At 46.7% G+C, this 23,239-nt stretch overlaps 1 protein-coding gene across 13 annotated transcripts in view; it reads left to right on the forward strand.

Annotated features, from left to right (window-relative positions):
* The window catches only part of MAP7D2 (MAP7 domain containing 2), a 106,865-nt gene that overhangs the window by 48,741 nt on the left and 34,885 nt on the right, over positions 1–23,239 (forward strand). For 2 of the 13 annotated variants that reach the window (XM_067723430.1, XM_067723420.1), the window contains exons 2-8: positions 2,179–2,256; positions 3,373–3,536; positions 10,523–10,634; positions 11,494–11,592; positions 13,693–13,803; positions 21,000–21,154; positions 22,754–22,881. In XM_067723430.1, the coding sequence (XP_067579531.1) occupies positions 2,179–2,256; positions 3,373–3,536; positions 10,523–10,634; positions 11,494–11,592; positions 13,693–13,803; positions 21,000–21,154; positions 22,754–22,881 (847 nt within the window). Of the gene's footprint in view, positions 1–2,178; positions 2,257–3,372; positions 3,537–10,297; positions 10,429–10,522; positions 10,635–11,493; positions 11,593–13,692; positions 13,804–20,999; positions 21,155–22,753; positions 22,882–23,239 lie in introns of those variants that run through there. The other 11 variants (XM_067723422.1, XM_067723421.1, XM_067723423.1 and 8 more) reach the window with 11 other exon arrangements.

Raw genomic sequence — 23,239 nt, forward strand, 5'->3', positions numbered from 1 at the left:
AGCAGAAACTAACACACCATTGTAAAGCAATTATACCCCAATAAAGATGTTAAAAAAAACCCTCATTGTAGTAGCCCCCTTGAATAAAGTCTTCCTTACTATCTTTAAAAAATAAAAAGGTGCAAGGGATGTGGGGAAAAGGGGTCAGATTGGGGAGGCCAGCATTGATGAGTTGAGAAATTGGGCCTTTAAATTCTTGATGCTGTTCATGTCGTCGGTAGCATTGTAATGATTAAGTGTTGACAAAACCCAAATGAACTTATTTACAAAACAGAAATAGACTCACAGACATAGAAAACAAACTTATGATAACCAAAAGTGATGGGGGGAGGGATAAATTAGGAGTTTGGGATTAACAGATACACACTACTATACATAAAATAGATAAACAACAAGGACCTACTGTATAGCACAGGGAACTATATTCAGTATCTTGTAATAACTATAATGGAAAAGAATATGGAACAGAATATATATATATATATATATATATATATATATAAATAAAACTGAATCACTTTGCTGTACACCTGAAACTAACACAACATTGTAAATTAACTATACTTCAGTTTAAACAAAAAAGAGTTGACTCAAAACAAACGTGGGGAGTGGCACTTGTAGTCAGGTTTATTTTCCAGGACTTCTCTCTTGAGCTTTAATATACCTGCTGCATCATCCAGGCTGCAAAATTAGTTGCTCGTGGGGAATCGTGACAAGCCATTGTTTATCACGTGCATCCTCATCTGCATTCCTGCTGCCTGCACTGCGGTCCAAGCCTCCAGGTCCCTCTCCTGGGCAGTGGCAGGAACATCCCTAACAAGGGCACAGCTCACTGTGGCAGCGAGGCACACTATGAAGTCAGCTGTGACACTACCACGGAGGAGGGCCCAGGCGCTGGGAAGGTGAATCCAGTTGTAGTAACACTAAAGCTGATTTCTCCAGAATGCGGTCCTTGACCATCATATAAGTAATACGCATGAATGACCAGTTGTGACCAAGTGCAATAAATTATTTTTAATCCTAAAACTGCCATGAAGGTCATTTAATCTTTGATTCAGAAAGCACTTTAGGGTCCTGTAGAAGATGGGTGGAGATGCGGAGCTCCTGGGATATTTCCCGGACTTGGGGGCAATTGCCATTTGTTCCATTTTATTTGTTGTGGATATTTAAGTAACAAGTACAGTAAGTCTCCTACATACGAACCTTCAAGTTACGAACTTTCAAAGTTGTGAACGTGCGTTCCATCAACGTCAGGCGTGAGTGAAATTGCAGCTTGCCCTCCGTCTCCTATTACTGGTGATCCTTCAGCTCTACCACCTCCCACCTCCTCTCCCTCCTCCAGTCAGTAACTCTTCCTGCGTCTTCACTCGATGCCAGCCCCTGTATGCCAGCTGTTGTACTGTACTTTTCAAGGTACTGTACTGTAAGATTAAAAATGTTTTCTTTACTTCTTGTGTTTGTTTTTTATGTATTATTTGTGTGAAAAGTATTATAAACCTGTTACACTATGGTACTATACAGCCGATTGTGTTAGTTGGGTACCTAGGCTGACTTTGTTGGGTTTATGAACAAATTGGACTTACGAACGTGCTCTCGGAACAGAACTCGTTCGTATGTAGGGGACTTACTGTAAACAGGAGTACGTTATATTCCTTCTTTGTGATTCTAAAATGCTAAGACTGATATGGGAGCAAACTTAGCGGAAACGAAATCAAACTTGAGTGTTGTATTTTCTCAGTGTTCACCCGAGGAGCTCATACATGTCCCTCAGCAGTTGGCTCCTTCCAGAAAGTCAGATAATCTGTCTGTGTAATAATCGTGTCTACTTTTGTGCTTCTGCCTTCCCCTGGGAGCCGGACGGGGGGAGGCCCAGTGGGTTCTCTGCACATTGCCAGACCTGTCACTTATTGCACCTTCTGACCCCTGTGAGGCCAGGCCTGGGGACGGAGGACTAGGGAGAGGGTTGGTTCTCTGGGGCTGGCATTGGGCCACTACCAGCCCAGCTTGGTGGGGGAGCCACTGCCCCTCGGCTCTCAGGATCGGGCCGTGTGTGTGGTACGGAGCACTGCTGTTGGATGATGTGTGCGTGCGGCCAGACCCAGGGTGCAGGCCAAGGGGGTCCCTGGCACTCAGCGGACGGGGAGAGTGAAGTCTTTCATCGTGTTTTCTCTCTTGTAGGCATGGATGGATTTTTAAAATCTGATGAGAGACAACGACTAGCTAAAGAAAGACGAGAAGAAAGAGAAAAATGTCTTGGTAAGTTGTGCACTTTGGCTGTTTAGGTCTAAGGGAGTGGAGATGTGATGATGTCTTTTCTCAAGACCCTTAGAAATTTGTGACTGAATGGGAAGAGAACTGGGACAGTTGCTAGGTGAACGTGGAAAACTGGGAGCAAACCCGCACTGCCACTCGCCCGTTCACAGTTGTTATATAATTCTCAGGACAGTTGATTTACTCCCTGAGCATGCGTTGAACCTCTGTTACTGGCACTGCGCTAGAGCTGTGGGTAGGATGCTGGAGAACGAGACAGTCACCGCCCCCGCCCGCTCAGGCGGCCTCTTCCCAGGGCAGCTAGAAGGGCCATGCTCGGGGAAATGGAGGAAATCGGCACCGAAGGCCATTTCTGTATTAGGACAGGGAACCCATTGAGAAAGGCTGTCATACCTCTTGCAGGCTATGGACAGATTCGTCCAACCTGTTCCCCACAGGGTGCCACGAGGAAGGTGGAGTGGCTTCCCCAGGGCACTGAGACAGATGAGGAGCTTTCGAATCCTACTCCTTGAGTGCCTCCTGCTGGTCGGCCCAGACATTGCATCCTCCAGGGAACCCTTGCCTGCCTGGCCAGGTGGAGTTAAGGCCCTTAGTAAATGTCTCAGGAAGGAGGCTGGCCGATCCTGTTCATCGTCTTCTGTTTACCCTCAGCCAGCTCAGCGTCTGGTGCGTGGTGTGTGTACAGCTAACGTGTCCCGAGTGAAGATACCCTGATAGCTCTCATTTCTCAATCCTGCGTGTGGCCTAGCCATTGGGATGAGTCTGACTTGATGGCAATGACAGGCAGAGCTCCCACGTGCAGGGGCAGTGAGTGGCCACTTTCCGTGCATTGTCTCATTCGGTCTCAACAACACTGTGATGTTGCACATGCAACATCTCCACTTCACAGAGGAGGAAACTGAGGCAGAGAGATGATGTGGTTAATATGTCCAGGGTCACCCAGCTAGTGGCGGAGGCGCCAGAACGCTTCATCTCAGTCACTTCAGCCTACGATCCCACCGGGCTCTTTTTTGGGGGTCACTCTTCTGCGTTTTTGGTATTAATCCAAATGATGTGGAGTGCTCTGGTAGTGACACCTCTCTTCTGCCTTCCTTCCCCCAGCTGCCCGGGAGCAGCAGATCCTGGAGAAACAGAAGAGAGCCAAGCTCCAGTACGAAAAGCAAATTGAGGAGAGGTGGCGGAAGCTGGAAGAGCAGCGGCAGCGAGAGGCGCAGAAGAGGGCCGCCGTGGAGGAGAAGAGGAAGCAGAAGCTCCGGGAGGAGGAGGTGAGGGCTGGGCCCCAGCCGGCTCCACAGTTCACGCTAGAACAGGAACAAAGAGACAGATCCATTCAACTTAGCTGGGGAGTCTGTGCTTCCGGGACAGACACGAGGCTGGAGGACGGGCTGTGAGGGTGGAGGATAACATGACCTTGTATTCACTGCTGGAAAATCAAATAGTCTACCTTCCGATACAGACATGCTAGTCTGTTTATATTTTAATGCATATTCTTGCTTTAATCATCCTTTCTCTCCAGTTATCTTTTAAAAAAGAAATGGAATGTAATTATCCCGACAGAGTCCTTTATTACTAAACTCTGAAAATATATTTAGAAAGCATATTTGGGGTACAGATTTTCTTAACAAGTGTATTTTAAGGGTGTAATCATAGCCTTGTATCAGGTGATGATCATTTTTTATTCATAAAGTATAGTGACTCGTCATTTATTTTTATTTTTTTACCACTTGTAAAAGCATAAATGTATTACAAATTTTAATACATGATTAGTAAGCAAAAAGGTAAATATTTATTGTAAGTAATAATAGATGGGAATGATATTTGAATGAATTACCCTTGAATGAAGGATTTGTTTAATTTTTTTTAATTTTCTAATTTTTTTTTTTTTTTTTTTTTTTTGCGGTACACGGGCCTCCCACTGCTGTGGCCTCTCCCATTGCGGAGCACAGGCTACGGACGCGCAGGGTCAGCGGCCATGGCCCACGGGCCCAGCCGCTCCGCGGCATGTGGGATCCTCCCGGACCGGGGCACGAACCTGTGTCCCCTGCATCGGCAGGCGGACTCCCAACCACTGCGCCACCAGGGAAGCCCCTTTAACTGTATATTTTTTAATTCTTTTTTTAAATTGGAGTACAGTTGATTTACAATGCTGTGTTAGTTTCAGGTATACAACAAAGTGATTCAGTTATACATATACATATATTCATTCTTTTTTAGATTTTTATTTTCTTTTTTAAAATCTTACTAAATTTTTAAATTTTATTTTTTTAACATCTTTATTGGAGTATAATTGCTTTACAATGTTGTGTTAGTTTCTGCTGTATAACAAACTGTGACTCATCATTTAGTATGAACAATATAGAGGTTTGTTAATCGCCAACACTATAAGATACAGAGATGTTGGTATAAATTCAGTATTTTTTAAATCTATGAATTGTTATCACTGTCTTTACCCTTTTGTCTTTTTTTAATTGAAAAAAAACACAAAAATGCTCACATACACAGAATTAGACCCATCTTTGCCCACAGAGCACAGGCTTAAGTGGCGGCTTCTTTGTTCCTCTTAGTGAATGGAGGCCTGAGCCAGGGTCTTAGCCACAGTCGCTGTTGCTCTCGCAGCCCGATCACTGTCTGCCTTTGTCAGCTTCTGGTGCAAATCCTAGCCCTCCCACTAAGCAGCTGGCAGCCAGGGCCAAGTCTCAGACCCCTCTAGCTCGGTCCCCTCAGCCCAAAACAGAGGTGGTCATAGGAGTTAAAAGAGGTGACTTCTGAAAGTGCCAGCAAAGCACCTAGCACAGAGTAGTCGCTCAGAAATGTTAGCTTCCCTTCAGTGTCTTCAGCTGACCCCGGCTGAAGCAAGGTCAAGAGAGAGCTACCCAGGAAAGATTATGGCACAGAGTGTAGAGACCAAGAGAAAAGTCACAGTGCGTTGGGGCTGTTTCAGTGACGGGGCGGATCTCTCCTTTCTCAGCCTGGGCATTTGTCGTGAGTGCTGGACTTGCCCCTTAACTTCCCATCCTCCCTTCCTTGACTCACAGCTTCTCTCTTTTCTCCCTGCTCTCTCCATTTCCACTCCTGACCTCCTGCAGGATTGCTGATTGCAGGGAATGTGTGTCACTGCCTTTTCCAGGAAGGGGTGCTGTGAAGTCACGGGAGACGCTTCCTGAGCCTCTGTGACACCTGACAGTGTCACACGGGTCCACCTTTGAGGGACCCGTGTGACAGATGAGGGGATGTCATGCCAGGTGATTGGTCCTGATGCAGCTGACTCGTTAGTGGCTGTGCTTCGGACAATTTCCTGTTTGCTTTGTGTGCTCCCTTTCACCCCTGGTGTGGTGATGGTGGGGAGTGGGGCAGGCTGCCTGCCCGTGGTCAGCACGAACACAGATCGAGCTTGCGCCCCTCTTCTCCCCACACACGGCAGGGCAGGGCTGAGAGCTGGGCCTCCCATGGGTGTAGAGCAACCGGAGGAAGCAGTGGGCTCCCTCCACCACCTGCTCCTGCCCTCTGAGCCCCCGGAGACCCAGGTGGAGCTTAGGGACTCTCGCCATGCAGGCTGGCCTGTTAATCACCTCATCATCAGTGCTCTGCTAGTGCAGAGGTCCGATTGGCATTCTCATGGGTGATCTTTGGAGAGGACAGATAGGTCTCTGCTGCGGGAGGCCTTTCCAAAGGAAAGCCTTTGCATTTGCCCCCGTGGTTCGCTGGAGATCTTTGGGAGGGCTGCTGCCTGCTTGGCACATGGCTGTGGAGACTCTCCATCCTCTTCTCAGTGCCAGATGTAAGTCCTTTCTGTCAGGGCCTGTCTCTGTCAACCAGGGAGAAGCCTCCGCAGGAAGATGGTTCGTTCCATTTTGCTTCTGTAGCTTGTTGGAAAGTGTTTGCATTGCCCACAAACTCCTGCCTCTGTGGGTCTGATATTAGGAGCTCATAAGAGGCGTGTTGACCCCTCAACCCCCCCGCCAGCCCTGCCCTGGCTCCATGTGCCTAGGACTGTTTCCATGATGTCGCTCTTGGTAACGCCCCACATCTGTGTGGGTGAGCCCCAGACTCGGCCTGGAGGCCTCCTCTCCACCAACACAGAAGTGGGCATCACAGCTGGCCTAGCTCCCAGAGGTGTCGAGGGCTGGAAGCTGGTCAGGCCTGTCCTTGCGAAGGAGGAGTCCAGTGTCCACTTGACACTCTGACCTTGAGCTCATTCTCGCTGGAGGCCCGCCTTCTCCTACAGGTGGGTTCTTCCAATCTTCACATGCCACACAGCTCCCAAGAATCAAGCTTCTGGAACAAGCTTTTGTCATCTGCCTGGGTTAAGGCTGACAGCACAATGCGCTCACCCCTTCTCCACTCAGGGAAGTATAGCTTCGTGACTAGGGGCCCTGGAAAATGGTATTTGGTGAAGCCACCTCCATGTTCCTCACGCGAAACAGAAGACTAGGAAAGACCTCTTTCAAAGAGCACCTTCATCTCTGTAAGTTACTTGAACACATCACAACTTCTCATATTCTTCTTGCTTGATACCTAACAAAACCCACCAGGCTGGGTGTAAAAATGAGAACTTTCTGAACTCAACTAAGCGAAAACTTCACTAAGCCGAGAGCTGACTGCTCTCAGAGGGCATTGGCTGGCATGGGGCATGGTGATTACGTGGCTTTCTGGCCAGATGTGGACGTCTGTTTGCAGGGAGAAGGACCCTCCACGGAGCCCTGCTTAGGACCATTTGGGGGCTTGTCCCCATGCTGTCATCCCCAGAACACATGTAGTAAGGGCAGTGGGAAAGGCACAGTCAGCCCTCCACTCCTGCCTGAGACAGTTGTCTGGGTAACAGTGGCCAGGCCAAGCCCTGCTGGAGGCCTTTCATACTGCTCGGCCAGCTCAGTGCATCCCCTTGGTCGTGGATCTCCTCTAAGTTCATCCAGGCAGGTCTAGGGCCAGAGCTCAAGGGGTCAAGGGTGAGTTGCCCTCATTCCTTCCTTCCACTAAGCCCCACCCAATAGAGGATATTCTAGGGACAATAATCTGCGTTGCCCTTTCCCCCTCCTCTGTTGATCATCACATGATCCTCAGGAGAGCCAGAACTTGGCAGGAATTGCAGTATGCAGTATGCAGCTGTGATATTTATTAACACCGTTCTTCTGATGTGATTGAACTTTCTCGCACACGCTCTCTCATGCTCAGCCTTTCCTCTAACCAGTGGTTCTCAGCACCATCCCAGCACCAGCAGCGCCCGCATCTCCTGGGAACTTACCAGGAATGCATTGTCAGCACGTTCACCTCAGACCCGCTGACTCAGAAACTTTGGGGGCGGGGCTCAGCAACTGGTGATTTAACAAACCCTCCAGGTGATTCTGATGTAGACTCACTCCCATTTGAGAACTAGTGCTCTAAACTGCCATGTTAGCAATCCTCCTCTTCAAACCTAGATTCAGTTAGCACTGGTTAAGGACTTACTATGCTAGTTGTTATCTTGTCGACTAGAATGATCTGTAATATAGGTAATATCATACCCATTTTATAGACAGGGGAACCGATGCCCAAGGATGACATTAAACGATTAACTCAGGGTCATGGGACTAAGTAGCAGGCAGAAGTGGGATTTGAATTCACATCTGCTGATTCCAAACTAGGATTCTTTGCATTCCATCACATGAAGGAACAGAAAGATACACACACATGCTAGGTAATACGGGACTATATGGGACTAACCTCTAATAAGAGTGAAGTGAACCAGTTTTGGTTTTGACAAGTTTGAAACATCCCATTCTGACAGCTTGGGTTTTATAAGTTCCCTTACCGTAGAGCTTGGTTACCACCTATTTTTAATCATCTCTCCAAAAGTGGGTGACACAGAGTGACTGTGTCTTCTCTCAGGGATAGCATCATTTTCTTAAGTCTACGTACAGTTCAAAGGAATAAATCTCTAATGGTAGAATTTGGAGCAGCTCAGTGGGTTAGGGGTAGATGACAGAGGTATTTTTTCTAAAGGTAACCAAAAGGCTCAGGAGTAGGTCTGGCTTTGGATGAACATTCCCTTAAAACTATGCCCCTAGATAGCTATTCAGTGATTCGGTTGGCTGTGAGTCTTGGTGTTCTTTGTTCTCATTGTCTCCTAGTAGATGAAGGACTTTTTTTTTTAAATAAATTTATTTTTTATTTATTTATTTTTGGCTGCATTGGGTCTTCGTTGCTGTGAGCGGGCTTTCTCTAGTTGCGGCGAGCCGGGGCTACTCTTCATTGTGGTGCGTGGGCTTCTCATTGCAGTGGCTTCTCTTGTTGCATGCAGAGCACGGGCTCTAGGCACACAGGCTTCAGTAGCTGTGACACGCGGGCTCAGTAGTTGTGGCCCGCGGGCTCTAGAGCACAGGCTCAGTAGTTGTGGCGCACAGGCTTAGTTGCTCTGTGGCATGTGGGATCTTCCCGGACCAGGGCTCGAACCCACGTCCCCTGCATTGGCAGGCGGATTCTTAACCACTGCGCCACCAGGGAAGCCCAAGGACTGTCTTGTGAGGTCTTTCTGACATGTAGGCAATCTCCCATAACCCACTCAATACTAAATTCACTCTGAGGTGAAAGATTTCAACACTTAAATTAGGTCATTGGTGGGAGGGAGGGGATATGGGGATATATGTATATGTATAGCTGATTCAGTTTGTTGTACAGCAGAAGCTAATACAACATTGTAAAGCAATTATACTCCAATGAAGATATAAAAAAATCAGATCATTGGTTAAATAATTGATGTTAAATCCATATAAAGGAATACTATCGAGCCCCAGTCTTGAGTGATCAGACTTCAGTCCTCAAATAGTCAAGAAGTTCTAGTTCCTCCAAGCCCTCATCTTTTCTCAGACAAACCGCTGGGGCTGGCTGTCAGGATTTAATGGGCCAGGGTCTTGAGAACAGGATTCTGCCAGGACGTGCACACTCATGATTGTAGAGTCTCAGCCAAAAACTAGAGCGCAGTTAATAGCAAATGCAAACCTGAGACTTACAGGAGGAAAGAAATCCCCTTTCTGCTCACAGGTCCCTGGAGAAGCTGTCTTTTAGCAAAGCGCTATTCGGAGGAAAAATTATGCAGAGGAGGCTGAGATGTGGAGAATGCTCATCTCATCCCTCTGGTGTGGACAAAAGGGATAGATCCAGGCACCTCCTAAGTGACCTTTTTGTGTTTCTAGTGAGTGAAATAAAGGAGCCTTTCCCCGATCCTTAAGTCACGGTCACTCAGTTGGTGCTGCCCTAAATTAATTTTGCTTGTTTGTTCATTTAAGCCATGAGAAAATAGCATCTTTTTGTTTTGAAGTTGGGCTAGGATTAGCCCAGTTCCTGCAGCACCTCAGGGTGGGGTTTTATGAGGGTGAAAAGGTGTCTGTGTAACCGCTTACCCTGTGGGGCTTCTCCAATGGAGGCAGGGAGCGGATTTGGTATTTGCAGTGTCATTGCAGTGCCAGGGAAAGACTTGCCAGCCGTCAGGCCCAACTTTATGAAAAGAACAATTTGGTGAATACAGGGGAGTGCTTTTGATAAATGCTCTGTTAGGAGAGAAGCCTGGTGGTTTTTCTCTTCTGGCTAAAAACTGTTTAGTTCTTCCTCCCTCCCCCCGCCCCCCCGCGTCTAGCTCTGAGAATGCATAGATGCTTGATTTTGTGGACAGAAGTTTCTCTACTTTTCTCTCTTGAATTTTGAAATATGCAGTATTATCCCCAGATACTACGTAGCAGAAAAGTGTTATAATGTAGAAAACAATTAATTCCCCTTTAAGACGTTCTAAGAGGAAAATGGGACTTTGCAAAATGGACTTCAAAGTCATGGTGTATCCCCCCAAAGAGTTATGCTTAAGGCTATTAAAATTCAAATTATATTTCGGTTTACTCAAATCATAGTCCTTGATGCTTGTCAACAAGAGAGGATGCAGTTGGTTCTAGAGCACAATTCCAGTTCTACTGGATGGGACAGGCCTCAAGGAGTTAATGCTTGTCTGGCATTATTCTTAAACAAATCAAGGCCTGGCTGCGGCAGCAGCCTCTCCCCTGAGAGGGAAGAGGTGCTGGGGCTGGGAGCCAGCGCTAGCCGCCTTGTTTACTCTCCGCCCACTAAGAAGGCGCTGGCGTGGTGGGGAGAGCACAAGTGCCTGGGTTTTGGATGCTGAGCAGAGAGACCCGTCTGGTGACTCACCTCCCCACCCCCACCCGGCGCGGAGGTGCAGCAGTGCCGCGGGGCTGGGTGGTTAATCTTGCTCTCTCTTGCGTGAACCGGGCAGGAGCGGCTGGAGGCGATGATGCGCAGGTCCCTGGAGCGCACACAGCAGCTGGAGCTGAAGAAGAAGTGCTCGTGGGGAGCATCACTGGCCGCAGGGCCCGGAGGACGCGATGGTGAGTGAAGGGCTGTCCCTGCATCGCAGGGCCCGGTGGGGAGATCTTGGGGCAGGAGGGAGATCACGGGCAGACTGGCACCCGCAGGATCTGGGGGATGCTTTGTAGCGATCTGCAGGTACCTTTTTCGGATGTGATGTTTAAAGCTGCCAAGCTTCCTGTGTATGCATTTCTTGCGAAGGGGATCTGTTCATTCTTCTTGCTCACAAACAGCAGTTGATACAGTAACTGGGCTTTGAGGTAAAACAAAAGAAAAACAAAGAAAATGAATGTAGAGCCTGGTTAACCGGATCCACCTAGCAAGCCCAGAGGTAACCTAATTTCAGGGAAGGTCAATGACAGTAGGCTCAGTCATGGCTGCAGCATGACGGGGCGGGGAAAGGCTGAGCAGCAGTAACCCCCCTAAAAGGAGCTGGGGTTCTTCCCTCCACATTATTTATTTTTGTTGCTCTTTCAGTTTTGTTTTAAGGTGACTGATTTATTTCATTATCCAGTTCATACTCATCTTTAAATTTTCAAATGTTTAATGTATGGATTGTTACTAGTCCCTGGGTGGTTTTGCCCTCTTTTTAGTGTCTTTTCTGTGTCTGCCATTCTGTTATGCGGGAGCTGTATACCAGCTCTTTCTGAGAGCAAATGGGTTTGCATGAGTGGTACAGTTTCTTGACTTTGCTGTATTGTGCTTTTAACCTTTTGTCAGTGAATATACTTTTCTTTTGTTTTTTTTTTTTTTTTTGAGACGTCAACAACCCATCTCAGTTACTTTTTCTAATTTCCTAATAGAAACTAGAATCAACCAGCAATTGGGACTTTTTTCTTTTACCTGTCTTTGCTCTGATTTTTTTTTTTTGCTGTGTAGGTGAATCAGGAAATACCCCACCCCCTCCTCTAGGTTTAGCAGCCAGCACCCTCCCTCCGGACCCAGGGACCACTGCCGCCGCTGCTGAGTCCACCAACGGTATATCCGAGCATCACTGTGCCATGGCATTTTGTGATGACTGTCCCGGTCACCCTCCTCCATCACTGTGTCTGTCTCAAGCACTTTTACAATTGATTTCTTAGTCTGACCCCTTAGAACTTTTTTCTAGAAAGTGAATGACATGCCCATATTTCTTTGTTCGTCATCGTGGAGCGTGCATGCCTTACATCCTAGTACCCTGGAGACATTTCATCTTTAGCTCACTAACTTCTGCCTTGAAAATCTTGTCAGTGTTTGACTTCTGTGCATTTAGATCTTCAACGCTCTCATGTATCATTGGTTTTTAGGCATTAAGTAGTAGGGTATTTCAATCACTTCTGGTTACCAGAACCTATAATTACACGGAGTTCTGGGTATTAATGTGATGGATTCCTGGAGAGGTGTTTGAGTTTACCAGTACTAACACTGTGAATCCAAACAAGGAGATAAATTGGCTTTGTTCTTGACTTCCTCTCTCTAATAGGCTCTCTGTTTCGTATACAGGCCTGGGAAATTCTTAGGGTCTAGGTCAAGAATAGAACTAGCAAAACCTTCTTCCCATTTAATAGTGACTTTAGAAATTCAACCCATCTTTGACTGGTAAAGAAAAAACAAGATGTAAAAGGGATACAATATTTCCCAGCCACCCAGAGGGTCAAATTATAGCATTAGGAATAAATATCCTTGGTCTCCAGCATTTCTTTGACAAAGAATAATTTTTATTGGTGTTGCTGAGTAGCAGAGACTTTGCCGCCTGGGCCGCGTTCACTGTCATATGGCCACTGGCCTTCCCCCAACAGAGAGGGGCAGGTAGAGTTGATAATGACACCTTGGGAATCGTACCCAGGGCCCTGGGACAGGGTGAGGTGAGTGTGGTACTCGACTGGAGCACTCAGTTTAAGGGAGTGGCAGAAATCTCAGTAATCAAGATAAAAGAATATTTTAATCAAAATTAATGAAGAACAATCTGTGATGAACAAAATATTGAATTTGCAGATACCAGTACCATGCTGAGCCATATCGGAGCCTGAGGCAAAGGGGGAAATGTGTACCCCTAGAGACATGGTTTTATGTAATTTCTAATGGTTATTTTTCCCAGAACATTAAAATACTCAAACTGAAACATTGAAAAGTAGGTGTATGAAAACTCATACCATTTTAAGTTTAAATATTTTATTTATACCCAAACAGACTGTCTGATAATTTTACTTCAGTCTAAGTTATTTAAAAATTATTTAGGGTCATCACTTGGTCAGGAGAAATTGTCAAACATGACACTTCTCTCATTTGAAAACAAGGTGAGTAGAAGAGTAGATTTTGAAAATATTGTCGATGAGTTTGCTGCCTTTAGAGCTGGGGCCACACATCTTTCCTTTTGCCTCAAGCTCGGTTGTGGCTTGGCTGGCACTGTCAGCACCTCTCGGGTTGCTGCAGTCGTTTCATTTAGAAGCCCGTCTGAGATAACGGAGGGAAATTAAGAGTACCAAACCCAGGACCACATTTTAAAATCCTAACCATAAACAGTCATAGCCTTTGAGAAAGGGCCATTGTGACCCCATCTCTTGATAAAAGGAAGAAACCAACTGCTAAAGGTTGTTCTGCTTTAAATACAGCTCCTTGCTTTACAAATTACTTCTCTCTGCAACCTGAGCTCTAGATAACCTCAGAAAAAGTCCGGTTTCAGCTCCCCCAGTCTCAGTCAGATCGTAGAACATTTTGCAGTGGTGCTTTGTCTCTGGGTCCAGGTTGGTTTTGTTTTTGTGTGGTCTGAATTGACTTAAAAGTCCCTGGACACAAGGAAAGGGTTGGCTGGTGGGATTAGCATGGCTTTAGTTGAACAGCTGAGTGAGGTTGAACATTTGGAATCAAAGAGAAACACAAAGTTGAGCAATAGAAGAGAAGAACTTGCTTCAGATGGATGGCTGCTGTGGCCCGGGCGTTCCCAGACGTGCCAAGTGGAGGGCAGGGAGCTGGAAGCAGTGTGCTGTGCCACAGTGGTTTTGGAGGCGTGTGGATGAGGACAGGAAGAACACTTTGGGAAATGTGTTTCTTAGTCTAGAGTGGTGTGAATACCAATGTCTTTAATGCATTTCTCTGCAGCATGTGACAAACTTTCAACATCAACCATGAATTTGCCAAAGCAGACGGAGCCTCCCATGAGTAAGCGCCTGTCTTCATCCACCGCGACAATGTCCTATTCCCCAGACCGAGGCAAGTGAACGTGTAGACCTGGTCTCTCCAGTTTTCTTCTTTCTAGTGTGAGCGTGTTAACGTCGGTCTTTGGGAGAGCCCCTCTTGAGCCTTCTGCAAATAGCCCCATTCTCATAGCCTTGCGATCTGTGTGTGGGAGCCCCAGGGCCTCACTAATGGGACTTTGGAAAGTGGCAACGCGCTCTTCACAACCAGGTCATTGTTGAATAGGGACAGGAGTTCATGCTATGCTTCCAGTCTGAAAGAGATTTCCATTTTCCACAGTGCATGTAGACGTTATCCTGGCCTGGGGTTAATTGACCAGTGGGCAGATGTGACTGTTAAAAAAGTAACTGCCCAGTTATTGGTGCGATATTGTTGATTAGCCAGAAACAGCGGGATTGATGAGGCAGAGGTACGTGGGAGACTTAGATGTGTGAAAAAAATGGGGCTCTGCTCTTGTCTGTGGTTTGTAAGCCTGCCTGTTTCTCTTTTGAAAACAGAAGTTCAGAACTAATATGAAATCTTTAAAAGGGCAAAAGGATGGGTGGCCTTTTCTGGCGCTCTGTTTTGAGGTGAGAGATGGTATGTATAGGACGGGTGCCAGTTCCAGAAACTGAATAGATATAAAACCAGCCGTGTTCTAATGGAGGCTCAGAGAAGGCACTAAAAGTCTGAATTGCTACCTTTCAGAGTCTGTAGGTTAAGGAAGGGAGGGAAGCTCTCCATGCATTAGATGCGTATCTTAAAGCATCACTGAAGAAGTGTCAGGTGCCAGTGGAGTATTTAACACATCGAGTCATCACCGGGGGTGAGCAGGAGGATGTTTGTGACTCTGAAGAGGCCAGTGTGCGTTCCTGGTCTTTTGCCACTGGCTTTGACCTTGCACCTCCAGCACAGAGGTCTGTCATGTGTGTCAGAGACCCCATAAGTGTCAGTGTTGAAGCTCACTGATGCAGTTCATGGGTAAGCGCTGGAAACCTTGAATTAACTAGGAGCTGAATGAGAAAACATCTGCATGCTTTTAATTCTGTATAGCTGTTCCATCTGTGAGTATATCCCATAGGTTTTCATTAATTCATATGGTTACAAGTTGATGTTAAATTCATATTTGCATTGATTAATGTGTAGAGATAATCAGTATGTTATTATATATTGTTGGCAACTGAATTATCTGCTTGTGGATTAGTAGTTGAAAATTTGAAATTCCCAAGCCATTTACTGGCTAGTGGATACCCAAAGAAGACGAAGTCATTGAAAAGTTAATCCATTATCATATAATATGTTCCGAAACCATCAAAATAACGTTTCAGTCACTGAATTTTAGATTATGGATACTGCTACTTCCATTAAAGCAGATAATTAGTTGGCTATTTTTTTTTAATGTTTCTGATTTAATTTTTGCCCTTACTTGCTTGGGAAAAGTATGAAAGGATGCATATCTCTACATTAACAAAATCAGTGTGTTATGAAATATTTCCTAACAGAGGGCCTAAAACAAGTGTTTTGTAGGAGTAGTCTTTTTTTCCAATGTTAGATCTACTTGGTGAGTAAATGGTTTCTTGAGTCCATATGACATCTTGGAATACGGGCTAATTCTCTTCGGGTGATACAGGTGATACGCTAATTCTGTAACAGCATGTTGAATGAATTCTGGCACCCCAAGAGAAGTAACACAGTCTCCCAAGCTCTAAATGACACAGCGTCTGTTTTCTTTTACTATGACAAGCTCCAAAGCCATCCTTTGCTACAATATTTTTTTCTTTCCACATTCGTTCTGCCACCCAAAAGTTGATTTGCATCATGCACTGTGTTGTTTTAGGCATTTTATTTTGTTTTGTTTTAATTTCGCTTTTTAAAATTTTCATTTGATTCCGTCCCTCAGCTCATCGCACGCACCTTAGTCCCATGGAAACCTTTCTTGTTATGCGACTGTTGACACCCACACAGGCTTCTTTAGCCAGAAGCAGAAGTGCACTCATGCTCTCTGAGCAGGCCAGTCACTCAGGTAAAAGAGGCCAAGCTGGTGACACTGAGGAAAATGCCCCAAATGGTATTGGTTGGCCTTTGAGTTATTCCTGAACTTTTGTATCTTGCTTCACATTTGTTGGCTTCCTGAAATGTCTTCTGTGGTTAATAACATTTCCTACCCACCACTGTTTTATTGTTGCTATATTTCTTTTCTCTCAAGTGTCACGGAGGTGAGTAAATTATTTTATGAGTGAGGGCCTGTGGATTAGGGGAAAAAAATCCATCTCATGAGCTATGGCGGTTAGTAGACTTTTTTAAAAAGACAGTTTGGTAAAATAGCCTATAAACTGCAATCTCAGAAGTCCCATAACCAGCTCTACCACTTACTAGCTCTTACCACTTTGGGTGAGTTAATTAACCTCTCTAAGCCTCAGTTTCCTCATCTCTAAAGTGGACTTATTTTAAATTGTCATGAGGATTAAATGAGATAGCACAATGATGGACACAGAACAGGTATCTAGAGCCTCACTACTCAAGGGGTGGTCCATGGACCAACAGCGTTGGTATTACCTGGGAGCTTGTAGGAGGGTGGGCTCTCAGGCCCCGCCAGACCTACACACTGAAGTCCAAGAAACAGTGGGCCACACCGTCAAAACCCTTCCTTGACGAAAGCAGATCAAACCATCATGGCAAGTTTAATGGGGACCAAAAAAAAAAAAAATTAATGGGCACTAGTTTTCCCTGTGAGTTTTGCAAGGGAGTAATGCCGTGTCCACATTAGGGCATGTCTGGTCTCCGTGTCAGTTCCCAAGATATAGTGTATTCAGTGAGATAACATATAGATGACATATTGTCCTCTACCTAGTTATATCTGTTTCCAAGTAGTTGTGCTGTTTCTGCAGAGAATATATACAAATGGCCAATAAGCGCATGACAAGATGCTGAACATCCTTAGTCATTAGAGAAACGCAAATCAAAACCATAATGAGATACTACTTCCCACTACTAGGATGGCTAAAATTCAAAGAAAAAAAGGATAATACAGTTGACTCTTGAACAATTTAGGGGTTGGGGGTACCAGCCCGCCTCAGTCAAAAATCTGCATTTAACTTTATAATCAGCCCTCTGTATACTTGGTTCCTTATCCGCAGATTCAACCAGCCACAAATAGTACCGTAGTATTTACTATTGAATAAAATCTGCGTGTAAGTGGACCCGTGCGGTTCAAACCTGTGTTGTTCAAGAGTCAACTGTAATATGTATTGGCGAGGATGTGGGAGAAATTGTAACCTTTGTACACTGCTGGTGGGAACGTAAAATGTGCAGCTGCCTTGGAAAACAGTCTGACAAGTTTTTCAAAGTGTTAGAGTTACCACATGAACCAGCAATTCTGCTCTTTGGTATAGAGTCAGGGAAATTGAAAACATACACAATGAAGTATACAAGTATTCTCAGCAGCATTATTCAGATTAGCCACAGTGTGGAAACAGCCCAGATATCCAACAACAGATGAATGGATAAACAAAATGTGTTTATCCATAAAGTGGAATATTATTCAGCTATAAAAAGGAATGAATTACTGATACATGCTACATGATGAACCTTGAAAACATTACGTTCAGTGAAAGAAGCCAGGCAGAAAATGCCACAAGTTTTATGATTCCATTTTTATGAAATGTCTGGAATAGACAAATCCAGAGAGACAGTAAATAAGTGGTTACTAGGCACTAGGGGAGGGGGAAGAGGAGTGAGTGCTTAATGGGAACAGGGTTTCTTTTGGGGGTGTTGAAAATGTTCTGGAATTAGACTGTAGTTATGGTTGCACAACCTTGTAAATATGCTAAAACCCACTAAATTGTACACCTTTATGGTGTATGAATTCTATCTCAAACAAACACAAAATTCCTGGCAAGTAGGAAGTACCCCCATTTTGAGAATGAGAAATGTGGCAGGAGGAGCTCTCCCAGGCTCGATGATTCTCCAGGAGAGCTCAGAGCTATGATTTATTACAGCAAAAAGCTGCAGAGCAAAATCAGCGAAGGGAAAGGGTACATGGAACAAAGTCCAGGGAAGACCGGGCACAGGCTCCCGGCGTCCTCTCCCAGTGGAGTCACACAGGACACGTTCCCCCAGCAATGAATTAGCACATGTATGAAGTGTTGCCAACCACAGAAGCCCATTAGAGACACAGTGCCCAGAGTTTGTAGTGGGGGCTGGTCACGTGCGCACCCCCTGCCAGGTACGTACCCAAATTCCAAACTCAGAAGGAAAGCAGGTGTTCAGCGTAAGTCATGTTGTTTGTACAAACAGCTTAGGCACAGTGAGCCACTCTTACCAGTTAACGGTGGGAACTCTGCCCAAATCCAAGTTCCCCGATGCCGGGGCCAGCGTGGTAAGCAGGCCTTTCCAGGGAAAGCAGTTAGGCCTGCTGTGTTTTTTCTGTTATTCTCTGCACAGTTCACCCCCTTGGTCCTTGGCCACGGTGTCTTTACAGCAGAATTACTACCAATAGGAGCTCGTATAGCAGGCTGAGGCCAACCTACCGTGTGGATCTCACTTATGCCATGTAGGGGTGCTGGACTTAGACAGTTAAGACACAGACCAGTCACCATCAAGGTCTGTCTTAGAAAGCCAGCTGGCTTCCTCTGTAAGTTTCCATATGAACCTCTTCTGCCTGGCCTGAGGCATCAATTCAGGCCCAGCCAGCGCTGGGCAGTAAGATGAAGCTGGCCCAAAGCCATCCAGGGCTGAGGCAGTGTCGTGATGGTACAAGTACAGTCCCCGAGAGCACACATGTCCCCTGGAAACAGAGTTTATGATGTTCGGGCACCCCACGCAGGATGTGCATTGGGCAGGCAGTCCAGGCTCACAGGGCCCCCAGCTCTCAGTCCTTGCTTTCAGAGGCACTGCCTGATGCAGTCCATTCTAAACAGTTCTGCAAGCGACACTGGCTTCATCTCCGGCCGAGCGTGGACTGTGTGTGGAGGTGTTGAGCGGGGACTGCGCAGGAGCTGGCCTGCCCCTGCCGTCTCAGGTCACGCTGTCACCTGCAATCTGTGTGAATCTGAAGCGCTGGCAGCAGCTTGCAAAGGCAGTGTGGTTTTCCTTCAGCAAGAGGGGAGAGTTCCCAGAAACAGTTCTGGAAGAGAAAGATCGTGAATGCCCCTCCCCGGCCCTCCCCTGCACCACTCCAGTGGGGCTGGGTTTTCTTGTTTTTCTCCATTGTTATCAGCATGCCCCTTTCCATAATCACAACTTTACATTTTCTCAGTCTTCCTCTAACATGGACCTTTCATCTGGAAGGGTTGAATGCAAGAAGGACAATGGCATTTTTATTTTAAAAGAATGTGTCCAACTTAAGCAGAATGACACATCATGCTCAGAAACTGGGACAAAATCCTGAACTTTCAAAAAATTTCAAACTAGGTTTGCATCACCCCCCGTCTCTTCCATCCTCTTCATTTATCCAGTGAGCAGCCTAGAAAAGATCAGTCCCTTTTCAGGGACAGGTGCATTGAACAAGTTGCCTTTCTGAGGTGTGCGTAGCAGAAGGGCAAGGGAAGTAGAGTCAGGCTCTCGGTCCGTTGTTAACAAACCGTAGCCAATCTGGAAAGTCAAACACCAGACGTCTTGTCTCGTCAGCAGTGGTGCATCCCCCAGAGTGGGTCGAGCCTGCTCATCAAGGTGGACGGAGGGGTTACACTCCCTTGAGTGCCCTTTCCCAGCTTGCAGCTCTGGCAGGAATTACAAGTTAGAAATGCAGTCAGGCTCCACATCAGAAGTCGAGAGCCCACCAGCAGTTCCGTGTCAGATGGTCCCATCAGAGAACGAGCCCTTTCCTGTGTGCATTTGTCTGTGACCCGGATGGTCCAGCCAGCATCTGTGATGTTTTCTCAGGCTAGGGCCCCACGGAGGGGTGTTCTGTATCTACAGTGGTTCCGGGTTGATTTTTAAAACTTCAAAAGTGTGTTTCTGTCTGGAGATTGCCTCTCTCTTTACAGCTCCCTTTTCCCAGAGGCTCCATTATGCAAAAATCACCAGGTATGGAGGCTTGTTCTGGTTCCACTACTCAGAATTTAAATTCCAGCCAAACCACTGGTGGTAAAAAAAACAAGGAGGTTGTGTCCCACTTCCACTTGGAGGAGAAAGTGAAAACTAAAGGCATCACCTGGGCTGCACTCTTCCCCTCACTTAAGCCAGCATGGCCAAAAGCCGCAGGAGGACGGAGCAAGCCAGCACTTGGAGTTCCACGGGTCATCTTCACATGGCTGCGGTTTCCTCTGGTGGGGGCTCCGTAGCCACCAGGCATCAGTGGGTCGTCATCCTCCACCCCTTTCTCCTTCCTTTTACCAAACATCAGGGAATCAGGGTCTTTCTCAGGATTCCTGCTTCTGACGCCAATTGTGTCAGGGGTCCCCAAGACCACCCCGGGTTCAGTGATTCGCTAGGAGGATTCAGAGGACTCAGCATGTGGTGGCGCTCGTAGCTGAGATGTTCCAGCGGAAGGCCGCACAGCATGATCAGCATGGGGAATTGGCGCACGGGCAAGTCCAGAGGACACCAGGTGCAGCTTTCCAAGAGTCCCCTCCCAGTGGAGTCACACAGGATGTGCCTGAGTCCCCCAGCAACGAGCTGCGACAACACGCGTGAAATGTTGCCAACCAGGGAGGCTCGTTAGAGACTCAGCGCCCAGCGCTGGTCACGTAGGCACCCCCTGCCAGGCACATACCACATTCCAGACTCAGAGCAAGAAAGCAAGATCAGTCATGTTGTTTGTATAGACAGCTGAGGCGCAGTGAGCTACTCATCAGTTAATGGTGAGAACCCTCCTGAAATCCAAGTTTCCAGATGCTTACAAGGGTCAACCTTGTGAACATGCCCTTCCAAGGACAGCAGTCAGGTCCTCTATGTTAACTGTCTCCTGTACAAGGAAATTGATGTTTAGAGAGGTTAAGTCACCTACCCAAGGTGATCCGGCTATTAGGTGATGGTGCTAGGTCCATCTGGCTCTGAAGCCCAGATTTTGAACTCCTGAAATGAACTGGACTCTTGAGCATTGAGTATGGGGGTCTTTTAAGATATGGTCTATTCTGTGTACACTAGAAAAAGTGTGGTGGTATTTTGAGAATGTGGATTGCCCGTGTCACATTTTAACAGAAATGTGGTGTTCTTCCCAACCCTCTGTTCCCCCTACTTTTTCCGTCTATGCTCCCTGTGTCTCTGGGTTTTATACTGTAACTCTCTAGTATCCCATGCCTGTCCTCGTGTAGCTCCTGCTGGCCCCCTTAAATCTTCCTACAAGTCTTCTCCCACTCGAAATGCCGAGAAGAAGAAGACGACATCTACATCTGGCGTAGGAGATGCTGGGAAAGGAGCCCCTGCAGGAGCGGAGGCCTCTCCGGTAGGTTTATACCCACTTGCCCCTCAGGACTGGTTTATCTGACAGTGTGATTACTGCCTGCACTTGACCTGGGGTCTATTTCCATCTATCTCCAGGGACTGCTCAAGGGGCAGATTTGGTTTAAAACTGCACCCAACCTTTGAAAATCATTTAACTTTTTGCACCCTCCTAAATCTTAGTGCCTTGGAACAGATTCCTAAAGCCCTTGTCCTCGTTATAGCCTGTCCTCCAGAGGACGGGCGTCAGAAGGAATGTTCCGAGTGCCCTTTCTCTGCTTCTTTAAGGATGTCTGATTCTGGGCCAGTCTTGCCTCTACAGGCAACTAGAACTGAAGTTCTAGGTCAACCTTCATCCACAGCAGTGGGCTTTAAACATTTTTGTCGTCATGGTAACACTATCAGTAAGGCAGATGTTGAGCAGGTACCCCCGATTGTGTAGATTTGTTTAGAAGTTATACATGCCATACTACTTCCGTTAGTTACACCTGCTATGTAACAAATTACCCCAAATCTTAGCAGCTTAAAGCCAATGTTTATTACCTCACTGGTTCTTTGGGTCAGAAGTTGAGGATGGCTTAGCTGGGTGCTTCTGGTTCAGGGTCTCTCATGAGGGTGTGGTCAGGATGGCAGCCAGGGCTGCAGTCGTCAGAAAGCTTGGCTGGGGCTCTTCCAGGACAGCTCACTCACGTGGCCGTTGGCAGGAGGCCCCGGTTCCTTACTGCATGGACCTCTCCAGACAGCTGCTTGAGTGTCCAGATAACATGGCAGCTGGCTTCCCCTAGAGCAAGAGATCAGAGAGAGAGAGACCAAACCCACGCTTGAGGAGAAGGGAACTGAGCTCCACCTGTTAAAGCAAGGAGCATCAAATGACATCCGGACTCATTTTAAACACCACATTACCATTGGGCATTTATTTTATAACACCATATTTATTTTTTTAATCCAGTGTGATCCCAAGGTTCTCACAGGAGAAGTGAATGTTTCAGACCCTAGGGTTTTACTGCTGGGTGGATTCCTGTGGAAGGGGCTAACGTATGTAGGCATGGGGGCTGCGTGAGGATTTGCTGCGGAAAATCACAATAGGGAGAGAAGGGGACCACCGTTGCAGACTGCCTGCCACGGGCCAGTCACAGAGGCCCATGTGAGGCAGGCCATGGGGAAGACATAGAGGGATGGAGGGGTTGCAGTCCCCGTTAAACTGCGTACACTGTTAGGGTCCCCAGCTCCCTGTCTTGCACCCACCTATAGCTTTTTTTTGTTTGTTTTAATAGTGATTGTATATCTTGGTACTCGTTGCAGCTTCTGTATGTCCAGGACCATAATCTGGTTCCATTGTTAGCTTTTTGTAAGATAACAAGGAGAAGGCGGTCTTTATGTTTTAAGGCTGAGGGGTTTTTTGTTTTTTGTTTTAGCTGAATGACCTAAATATGATGACCCCCTGGTGCTTCTCTGCAAAGATTCCCATTGTGAGAAGCAGTATAGCTCCGTATGTTTCCTTCTGAAAGAAAGCTGTGCATTGCTTCTATCTGGGGTATTTTTAGAAATTGTAGAAGTAATGGCAGTCATGGGCCATGGACGTCCTATTCTGTGTCCCCTACAGACGGAGAAGATGAAGAGGGGGCCAAAAACAACAACTTCCGTTCCCAGCGTGGGCCTCATGTCCCCTCTGAGAAGATGCGATTTTCCAGCAGGCGTTTCTAAGAGGTCGTCTTCTCCTGTGACACCCAAGTAAGCATCTTTCCCCTTCTCCATAGTCGGATGGTTAAAGCAGTTTGGGGGGCTCTGTGCCGTGTGCCTCTAGCTCCCCCACGAGGTGTGGCCAGCCCGCCGAGGTGCGCTGTGTATCTTCTAGATAAACGTTGTGCTCTTGAGGGCTTTGCTGCCTGGTAAATACTGGACTCTGATTTACCAAGATGAACCCATTCGGCGTGTTTTCTTCAGGTCCGTTAGTCCCATTCTGCTTTTCTGGCATTCCCCTTCTTTCTCCTTCAGCTGCATCTGGAGTGAAGTGACTGCACTGCGCTTGGGCTCTGGAGCCCCTGTGCTCCACACTTGCTCTCAGGCCCGCTCTCATTTTTTTTGTTTT

The sequence above is a fragment of the Pseudorca crassidens genome, chromosome X (genome assembly GCF_039906515.1).
Source record: "Pseudorca crassidens isolate mPseCra1 chromosome X, mPseCra1.hap1, whole genome shotgun sequence".
Taxonomy (NCBI): Eukaryota; Metazoa; Chordata; class Mammalia; order Artiodactyla; family Delphinidae; genus Pseudorca; species Pseudorca crassidens.